The sequence below is a fragment of the Babylonia areolata genome, chromosome 1 (assembly GCF_041734735.1).
Source record: "Babylonia areolata isolate BAREFJ2019XMU chromosome 1, ASM4173473v1, whole genome shotgun sequence".
Classification (NCBI taxonomy): domain Eukaryota; kingdom Metazoa; phylum Mollusca; class Gastropoda; order Neogastropoda; family Buccinidae; genus Babylonia; species Babylonia areolata.
Window position 1 is genome coordinate 33,513,810 of NC_134876.1, and position 10,797 is coordinate 33,524,606.

General features: G+C 49.0%; 1 protein-coding gene across 7 annotated transcripts in view; it reads left to right on the forward strand.

Moving 5' to 3' along the window:
- LOC143282069 (calcium-activated potassium channel slowpoke-like) overlaps positions 1–10,797 on the forward strand; it is a 146,215-nt gene that overhangs the window by 101,054 nt on the left and 34,364 nt on the right. For all 7 annotated transcript variants that reach the window (XM_076587533.1, XM_076587549.1, XM_076587559.1 and 4 more), the window contains 4 exons: positions 163–273; positions 1,525–1,630; positions 2,973–3,125; positions 3,709–3,864. In XM_076587533.1, the coding sequence (XP_076443648.1) occupies positions 163–273; positions 1,525–1,630; positions 2,973–3,125; positions 3,709–3,864 (526 nt within the window). The remainder of the gene's footprint in view (positions 1–162; positions 274–1,524; positions 1,631–2,972; positions 3,126–3,708; positions 3,865–10,797) is intronic.

Here is a 10,797-nt window from a genome sequence, read left to right on the forward strand (position 1 = left end):
AAATGCGTTTGCGTGTTGTTGTTGTTGTTGTTGTTGGGTGTGTTGTGTGTGTGTGTGTGTGTGTGTGTGTGAAAATTCAATTTAAAGGAAACTACCAACATATGTGCGTGTGCGTGTGCGCGCGTGCGTATGTGTGTGTGTGTGTGTGTGTGTGTGTGGCAGGCACGTGGTGGTGTGTGGCCACATCAACTACGAGTCCGTGCTGAACTTCCTGAAGGACTTCCTGCACAAGGACCGGGAGGATGTGGACGATGAGATCGTCTTTCTGGACAAGTGGGTGCCTGTGTTGCTTTCTTCCATGGTGTTTTTTTTTTTTTAAGCTGTATAGATGTTTGGGTTATGCTGTTGTCCTTTTTGATTCATTATCATCTGTTTCTCGTGTTACTTGTATTTATTTTCTTTCTTTTTTTGGGCGGGTGGGGGAGTAAATTTTGTAAGATTAGTTGGAGTTTCAAATATCTCTTTTATCATTGTTCTCTTCTTAAACTTATGCTGATTTCATTTTAGTTTTGGGGTCTGTTTTAGGTTGTTGTTGTTTTTCTGAAAACAGAGTATTACACAAAAGAGGACCGACCAGAGTAAAAGATGTAATAAGAGAGTATTGCACAAAATAGGACCAATGTGAAAGAAGACGCTTTGAACAGATGTACGGGAGCAGGTAATCAGATAGTACGAGTGTGTCTGAAGGGGGCACTGAAGGGGTATGTAGCTGTTGGAGACAAGACAAACACGATGGTGCTGTACCAATGGTGCCATTGTAGCAGACAGTACAGATCACAATATGTCTAAACGTAGGAGAGGCGTGAGGCCAGTGCACGTCACACAACAGGAGCGGTGTGTGTGTGTGTGTGTGTGTGTATGTGTGTGTGTGTGTGTATGTGTGTGTGTTTGTGGGTGAGGGGGCGTGTCAGGGTGAGGCGAGCTGCGCAGTGCATCACACTCCGCAGTCTGTGAACAGACGCTGAAGAAGCCCAGAGAGTAGTCAAGCTTGGCGACAGTCCAGGATGAACAAGAGCCAGAGACGCGAATGGGGTGTCTGTAGCCATCTGTGGTCAGTGAATATGTTCAGGATTTCAAAGCAGGCTGTCTGGCCATAATTGGCGTGAGGTTTCCTCAAATGAAGAAGTGAATGAAACATGTATAAGAGAGGTACCATCGTTCTTACGTTTCAAACATCATCCTCAAACGAAGTCCCCACTGGCCGGGGCATGAACTGAGGCTTCCTGCAACAAGGATTGTATGCCAAGCCCTACACCCACAGGCCGGCAGAGAAAGAGAGAACGGCCCAAGATGAACTGGCGGCAAACAGTGGAGAGAGACCTCAGAATTGTCTCCAGACGATGGGGTGACACCAGCAAACTGGCAGAGGACCAAGCGGAGAATGGAGCGCTTTGACCTCCTTGTGCGTCCAGCGACGTGGGAAATGTTATTAATTAACCAGTGTCTGACCATGGTATAATAACTTGGTGCACGTACGTTCAAGGGTTTGCACTCATGCTGTGCGCGACCGTGTCTCTCGTACAGGGGTCAGCCTGACCTGGAGCTGGAGGGCCTGCTGAAGAGACACTTCACCCAGGTGGAGTACTTCCAGGGCTCCGTCATGAACGCCAACGACCTGGAACGTGTGCGGGTAAGACAGCGTGGCTGTGTGCAGTACCTGTGTTTCTTTTAGACACGGCCCATCTGAGACATCGACGACACAGCGTCATAGACGTTTTCATGCAGTGTACTGTTGGTGCTGGTTGATGATGCTGCAGTGAGGGTGGTGGCAGTGGTGGTCATGGTTAAACACTCATCGTTGTTTTCTTGCTGTTTCTCTTACTGTTGTTGTTGTCGGTGTGCCGCGCGTTGGCTCAAAGATGTGGTTAGTTTAGAAACACCGTTTTTAGATAATGAGAAGAGAACATTATGCCGATTCCTGTCAGACTTTGCCAAATGTCACCAGTCGTTTATTCTTTGCATGAATAAAAACCGAAGAACAATGAAATCGGGCTTGGATAACAGAATGCACGGAATATCAGGAAGTAAAAATTGAAGGGAAAAAACGAAAAAATGCATGTGTATGTGTCTGTGTGTATGTCTGTGTGTGTATGGTATTTTATGTTAATACTTAATTTTTAGGTGCACATCAATTTCGATATATATGTGTGTGTATGGTATTTTATGTTAATACTTAATTGTAAGGTGCACATCGATTTCGATATCTGAGTGTGTATGGTATTTTATGTTAATACTTAATTGTTAGGTGCACATCGATTTCGATATCTGAGTGTGTATGGTATTTTATATTAATACTTAATTGTTAGGTGCACATCGATTTCGATATCTGAGTGTGTATGGCATTTTATGTTAATACTTAATTGTTAGGTGCACATCGATTTCGATATCTGAGTGTGTGTGGTATTTTATGTTAATACTTAATTGTTAGGTGCACATCGATTTCGATATCTGAGTGTGTGTGGTATTTTATGTTAATACTTAATTGTTAGGTGCACATCGATTTGATTTGAGCTTGAAGTCTCCCTTGGAGAAAGCGACGTTTACATTCCGTGCAGTTTGTTTCCCTGTGACTTGAGGCGATAGCAACCAAGCCTGGAATCGATACAGAACAGGAATGTGTTGAAATATGTGATGCAGACTGTGTTTCGTGTTGGCAAGCAGTGCTGGATGGGTTTGATGTTTTTGTTTATTGGTTTGTTTGTCCTCTTCTTGTGACTGTAATAATTCGACTACAATTACGTGACGTAGGCCAACGGTTTTTGTGTGTGTGTGTCTGTGTGTCTGTGTCTGTGTGTGTGTTTTGTTTGTTTGTTTTTTGCTTTCATTCTCCTATAGATATATGACGTAGATTCGTGCTTGTTGCTGACCAAAGTTTTCTTTCTCCTATTTTTTTCCCCACTGCTAGAGATGTCTGACACAGGTGGGTTTGTTTTGTTTTTTTAATTTTCTTTTTGGTTTAACCCCAACACCAGATACGTGACGCAGACGCATGCCTGGTGCTGGCCAACAAGTACTGTGACGATCCAGACCAGGAGGACGCGGCCAACATCATGAGGGTCATCTCCGTGAAGAACTACTTCTCCGACATCAAGGTCATCGTGCAGCTGCTGCAGTACCACAATAAGGTGAGGGAGGGGATGGGGATATGGGGGGTGGGGGGGGTTGGGCTGCGTTCGTTGGGAATGATGTGGGATTTGTGTGTGTGTGATGTTATGTGTAGGTTGAAGTACGTTGCGCATTGTTTTTGGGATCCTTTAGGGGCTTTCTTTTTCGTGGTGGTGAGGGGTGGTGGGTGGCGGGGGGGGGGGGGGGGGGGGGGCGTGATGGGGGGTTGTTGTTCTTGCTCAAGGGATTTTTGCTGTTGGTATGGGCAGTTATTCGTGCATGTGTTGTTGTTGCTGTTTGTTTGTTTGTTCATTTGTTTGGGGTTGTTTTTTTCTTTTCATTTTTTGTTGTTGTTTTTTAGTTTGTCTTGGTCAGAAATAGAGAGACAGAATGAAACAGAAAGGGGAAAGAGATATGGATGAAGGGAGTGAGGGTGGGAGGGAGGGAGATGAGGGAGCCGTTGTTTACCTGGTGACACATTGAAGTCAATAATATATATATAGTCAATAATATATATATATATATATATATATATATATATATATATATATATATATATATATGAAATAAAAAGAAGGCTGCATTGACGTGGGTTGTGGACAGGCCTACCTGCTGAACATCCCCAGCTGGGACTGGAAGCGGGGGGACGACGCCGTGTGCGTGGCGGAGCTGAAGCTGGGCTTCATCGCCCAGAGCTGCCTGGCCCCGGGATTCTCCACCCTCATGGCCAACCTCTTCACCATGAGGTCCTACAAGCCCGTGAGTCACCCTGCTTACCTTCGTCATCATCAGGATAGCTGATGACGATGATGATTATGATGATTACGACGCCCTTGATGGTGGCGGTGGTGGTCGTGGCGATGATGATGATGAATGATGTGAATGCTTTTTATAGCGCCTGTCCTCGGTCGGAGACCAAGCTCTAAGCGCTTTACAAACACGGAGTCATTTGATGATTATTTTGATGATGATGACTGTGATGATTAGCCGATGGTTATCGTGGAGTTGATGATGATGATGATGATGATGATATGTATACTTATATAGCGCCTGTCCTCGGTCGGAGACCAAGCTCCAAGCGCTTTACAAACAGGGAGTCATTTGCACAACAGGCTGCCTACCTGAGTAGAGCCGACTGTCATTTCGACGCTTGTCATTCGTTTCCTGTGTCATTCAAACAGGTTTCAGTAACACACACATACACACTCATACAGACATGTAACATTTTACGTATAATGACCGTTTTCTTCATTTACCCCACCATTTAGGCTGCCATACTCCGTTTTCAGGGGGGGTGCATGCTGGGCATGTTCTTGTTTCCATAACCCACCGAATGCTCACATACATTACAGGATCTTTAACGTGCGTATTTGATCTTCTGCTTGCGTATACACACGAAGGTGGTTCAGATACTAATAGGTCTGCACATTATGTTGACCTGGGAGATCGGAAAAATCTCCACCTTTTACCCACCAGGCACCGTTACCGAAATTCGTACCCATGACCCTCAGATTGAAAGTCCAACGCTATAACAACTCGGCTATTGCGGAGATGATTGTGGTGGTGATAATGATGGTGATGGTGATCCAGAATGTGGTGGTGGTGGTGGTGGTGGTGGTTATGATGGTGGTGATAATGGTCGTGGTTGTGGTGGTCGTGGTAATAGCGGTGGTGATCGTGATGGTAGTGGGTTGTGGTGGGTGTGGCCGTGGTGGGTGACGTTATTGATTGCCAAAAGCTATTTCCGTTGCCATGTTTCTCCACCTTAAGTCATGCTGAATCTGTTCTGTGTGCGGTTCTGTGTATTCTGTGTCAGTGAATGGGGTGGTGGTCGTCATCTTGCTGATGAACGTAGACGACGGCGGCGATGATTGGGATGTGAGCGGTGGTGATAGTGATGGTTTTTGTGACGATGATGATGATAATTGTGATGGCAGTGGGCGATGAATAAAGCCTATTTCCACCATGGAATTGATAACTTCGGTCTTTCGCTTCTTGCTCTTTATACTCTCTATCAGTGTTCTTTTCTCTGTTGTTTTTCTGTGTTATATATATATATATATATCATGGCCTGGCTTCGCTGACGAAGATCTAGGAAGGGCGTTGTCCACGTCTGATGCAGGCACGCTCATGGCTGACAAGGCCAATGCGGGAAAAGCAGAGTCGGCCGCAGCGGTTGCAAGGGAAAGTCTGGTCTGGGTTTGCGGCTGTAGCGTCGTGGTTCTTCCTCCTTCTGCGTTTGTCCTCAAGGCTGGCCCTGCGGTTGTTTTCGAAGGAGGAGACAGCTTGGTGGATGGTGCGTCGCCAGGTCTCTCGATCAGCGGCTACTGCGGACCACTGGCGATGGTCAATGTGACAGGCACCGAGAGCTTTCTTCAAGGAGTCTTTGTATCTCTTCTTGGGTGCTCCTCTGTCACGGTGGCCAGTGGACAGTTCGCCATACAGCGCGATCTTGGGCAGGCGGTGGTCCTCCATCCTGGACACGTGCCCTGCCCAACGTAGCTGGGTCTTTTGTCTCGATGCTGATAGTCTTTGCCTGCTCCAGGACCTCGACATTTGTGATGTAGTCACTCCAGTGGATGCTGAGGATGGTGCGAAGGCAGCGCTGGTGAAAGCGATCAAGCAGTCGTATGTGGTGCCGGTAGGTGACCCAGGTTTCGGAGCCATACAACAGGGTGGGCAGTACAACAGCTCTGTACACGCTGATCTTTGTGTCTTTCTTCAGGTGTTTGTTGTTCCACACTCTCTTGTACAGCCTGCCGAATGCGCTGTTTGCCTTTGCAAGTCTGTTGTCGATCTCCTTGTCGATCTTGGCGTCAGACGAGATGGTGCAGCCTAGGTAGCTGAACTGGTGGACCGACTTCAGCTCTGTCTCACCGATGTTGATGTGAGGAGCGTAGAATTCTTCCCGTGGGGCAGGCTGGTGGAGAACTTCCGTCTTTTTCAGACTGACTTCTAGGCCGAAGAGCTGCGCAGCCTCTGCGAAGCAGGACGTTATACGCTGCAGGGCCGCTTCTGTATGGGCGACGAGGGCAGCATCGTCGGCAAACAGAAGCTCTCTGATGAGTTGCTCCAGTGTCTTGGTGTGGGCCTGTAGCCGCCTCAGGTTGAATAGGCTGCCATCAGTGCGGTATCTGATGAAGATACCGTCGTCGTCGCCAAGATCTTCAGTGGCCTGTTGGAGCATCATGCTGAAGAAGATCGTGAAGAGGGTCGGCGCGAGGACACAACCTTGTTTCACTCCATTTCCAATTGGGAAGGGCTCCGAAAGGTCGTTGCTGTGTCTGACCTGTCCACGCTGTTCCTCATGTAGTTGGATGACCATGCTGAGGAATTTTGGGGGGCATCCTAGACGTTTCATGATCTCCCACAGACCTTTTCTGCTCACGGTGTCGAAAGCTTTCGTGAGATCGACGAATGTCGCATACAGTCCTTTGTTCTGTTCCCGACATTTTTCTTGTAGCTGTCTGAGAACGAAGACCATGTCAGTGGTGCCTCTGTTGGCTCTAAAGCCACACTGACTCTCTGGGAGATGTTCTTCGGCGATAGTAGGCACCAGCCGATTTAGGAGGACTCTGGCGAGGATCTTGCCTGCGATGGAGAGCAGAGTTATCCCCCTGTAGTTGGAGCAGTCCGACTTTTCTCCCTTGTTTTTATACAGGGTGATGATGACTGCGTCACGGAGGTCCTGTGGTAGTTTGCCTTGCTCCCAGCAGCAGACAAAGAGGTTGTGGAGTTTGGAGTGTAGTGCTGGGCCTCCATTCTTCCACGCCTCCGGCGGAATTCCGTCAACCCCTGCTGCCTTGCCACATTTCAGCTGTTCAATGGCCTTGACAGTCTCTTCTAGGGTTGGTAGCTCGTCCAGTTGTAATTTCACTGGCTGTTGTGGGATGCGGAGAATTGCCGAGTCTTGAACCGTGCGGTTGGCGCTGAAGAGGGCCTGGAAATGTTCCGACCACCTGTTCAGGATCGACGTCTTGTCTGTGAAGAGCGCCTGGCCGTCTGCGCTGCGCAAAGGACTCTGGACCTGGTATGAGGGACCGTACACCGCCTTCAAGGCTTCGTATAAGCCCCGGTGGTCACCAGTGTCTGCACAAAGCTGAGCCCTCTCTGCCAGGTTGGTCCACCACCCATTTTGAATCTCACGAAGCTTGCGCTGGAGGTTGCTGCATATGAGCCGGAAGGTTGCTTTCTTCACCGGACAAGACGGTTGTGCAAGGTGAGCCTGGTGGGCTGATCTCTTCTTCGCCAGCAATTCTTGGATCTCCTGGTTGTTTTCGTCAAACCAGTCCTTGTTCTTTTTCGACGAGAACCCTAGGACTTCTTCAGAGGACTGCAGGATGGCTGATTTCAGCTGTGCCCATAGTGCTTCTGGAGAGGGGTCTGTGGGGCAACTGGGGTCTTCAAGTTTGTCCTGAAGCTTCGCCTGGAATTCAGCTTTCACTTCAGCTGACTGAAAGTTGCCGACCTGGAATTTCTTCCTAGGAGCTCCTCCTTTCTTTGGTTTGGGCTTGAAGTGGAGCCTGAGCTTGCTGCGGACGAGGCGGTGGTCAGTATGACACTCCGCGCTGGGCATCACTCGGGTGTGTAGGACGTCTCGTACGTCTCTCTGGCGCATCAGGATGTAATCAATGAGGTGCCAATGTTTGGACCGAGGATGCATCCACGTTGTCTTCAGGCTGTCCTTCTGCTGGAAAATGGTGTTGGTGATGGTAAACTGCTGCTCTGCACAGAACTCGAGAAGAAGGCGCCCATTGTCGTTGCAATTACCAACGCCATGCTTGCCAAGGACTCCTTTCCAGGCTTCTGAATCTTGGCCAACTCTGGCATTGAAGTCGCCAAGGATGATGACCTTGTCGTCAGCAGGGGTGTTCTGAACGAGGTTGCGCAGATCAGTGTAAAACTTGACCTTTTCTGTGGGGTCCGCTTGGAGGGTTGGAGCGTACACGCTGAACAGAGTGGCATGCTGTTTGTTCCGTAGTGGGAGGCGCATGGACATAATTCGGTCTGAGTGTCCTGTTGGCAGGTTTTCAAGCTTGGAGGCAATGGTGCTCCTGACCATAAAGCCTACGCCATAAAGGCGTCTCTCGGTCTCTGGCTTGCCTGACCAGTAGAGGGTGTACCCAGCGCCGTGTTCCTGGAGGCTGCCTTCCCCTGCAAAGCGGACTTCGCTGACGGCAGCAATGTCAATGTTCAGTCTCTGAAGTTCGTGTGCGACTAGAGCGGAACGCCTTTCTGGGTGGTTGCTGTCTGCAGAGTCACGCATGGTTCGGATGTTCCAGCATGCTACCTTTAGTCCTTTTGCACCTAATTGTGAGGCAGGTGCCGGCCTTTTCTTCTCTATTGTTGTTCGACCGCGTTTGGAGATGCCCGTTGACCGCGGCTAGCCAACTGGGGGGTATGGAGATGAGCATTTGTTTGGACCACCTTTTCTAGGCCCCTCTCCGTGTGGAGCAAGCAGTGCTGTCCCTAGAAAAGGCTGCTTGGTCGTTCAGGGTGCTGCCGAGTGATGCTGTCACCTCCGGGTCAACAATCAGGCGACCAATATCCTGAACCGCCTGCATGCAGGATTGGAACTGCGGCTTCCAGTGACATCTTCCACCTGCCGTTTTCGCCCCTTTCCCATCGCTACAGGGCTTGGAATAGTTGGTGGCGCGGACGTGGACGTGTCCTTCAAGCCTGCGCAATGGAATTTTTAGGTGGAGTGCAGTGTGCGCAGTACTGGCCCCACCCTTTACACCCGTGGTTCATCTGCCATAGCCTAGCAAGCTGGGACGGTGACAGTGAGGTCCTCAGGTCGTAGGTTTTATATCAGACTGTCCTTGTCCTAGCCTCTGGCTCAAAAACCTTCCTCGGAGGCACGGGGGCGCGGCTACTGAAAGTCGGGACATGGCCATGGACCCAGGGTCAATGCATGTCGAGACTGTCCTGCATTCCTTAGCACTTCATGGGTTTTACTTCAGACTTTTCCTTGTCTTAGATGGACTGCCTTCCCAGGCTGTCGAGCTCCATCTGCCCACATGTGACAGGTAGCACAGGGTTACATGGTACCTGTGGCAGGTAGAGACCTGACCTGACCTGTATATATATATATATATACCATGGTGAACATTTCATAATCATGATCACAATGATGATGATAATGACGGTCATGACGAAGACGACGACGACGATGATGATGATGATGATGGTGATGGGAACTGTGAACCGCGTACCCCGAGTTTCTTAGAGCTTCCCACATGATGGCCTAGATGTAACGCGTCCGCCTGGGAAGCGAGAAAATCTGAGCGCACTGGTTCGAATCCCCCGCACAGTCGCCAGTATTTTATCCCCCTCCATAGTGATTCGGATAAGACAATAAACAGAGGCCCCGTGTGCAGCATGCACTTAGCGCACGTAAAAAAAACCCATGGCAACAAAACGGTTGTCCCTGGCAACATTATGTAGAAAAATCCACTTCCGTAGAAAAAACAAATTTTAAAAGTGCAGGCAGGAAAAAAATACAAAAAAAAAGGGGGTGGCACTCTCAAGTGTAGCGACGCGCTCTCCCTGGGGAGAGCAGCCCCGAATTTCATACAGAGAAATCTGTGGTGACAATACAATACAATACAATACAATACAATACAATACAATACAATGCAATGATGAAGACCAGGAGAGTGTAGCCAGCAGGCCAAAGTTTGATAAACTCGGGGTTGTACTTTTCGTGGGCTGTTACTGTTTCGAGGCGGTCAAATGTGCGAAAGACAGGGATGGATGGAGAGGACTGGTTGACAGGTCATCTGTAGCGCCCCAACGGCAACCGCCATGGGGCAGCTGAGCTGACTGTTGTTGTGTTGACCGACAAGTTGTGAATCGTGGTTGGCTGTTGTTGTGTTGACCGACAAGTTGTGAATCGTGGTTGGCTGATGGTGTGTTGACCGACAAGTTGTGAATCGTGGTTGGCTGATGGTGTGTTGACCGACAAGTTGTGAATCGTGGTTGGCTGATGGTGTGTTGACCGACAAGTTGTGAATCGTGGTTGGCTGATGGTGTGTTGACCGACAAGTTGTGAATCGTGGTTGGCTGATGGTGTGTTGACCGACAAGTTGTGAATCGTGGTTGGCTGATGGTGTGTTGACCGACAAGTTGTGAATCGTGGTTGGCTGATGGTGTGTTGACCGACAAGTTGTGAATCGTGGTTGGCTGATGGTGTGTTGACCGACAAGTTGTGAATCGTGGTTGGCTGATGGTGTGTTGACCGACAAGTTGTGAATCGTGGTTGGCTGATGGTGTGTTGACCGACAAGTTGTGAATCGTGGTTGGCTGATGGTGTGTTGACCGACAAGTTGTGAATCGTGGTTGGCTGATGGTGTGTTGACCGACAAGTTGTGAATCGTGGTTGGCTGATGGTGTGTTGACCGACAAGTTGTGAATCGTGGTTGGCTGATGGTGTGTTGACCGACAAGTTGTGAATCGTGGTTGGCTGATGTTGTGTTGACCGACAAGTTGTGAATCGTGGTTGGCTGATGTTGTGTTGACCGACAAGTTGTGAATCGTGGTTGGCTGATGGTGTGTTGACCGACAAGTTGTGAATCGTGGTTGGCTGATGGTGTGTTGACCGACAAGTTGTGAATCGTGGTTGGCTGATGGTGTGTTGACCGACAAGTTGTGAATCGTGGTTGGCTGATGGTGTGTTGACCGACAAGTTGT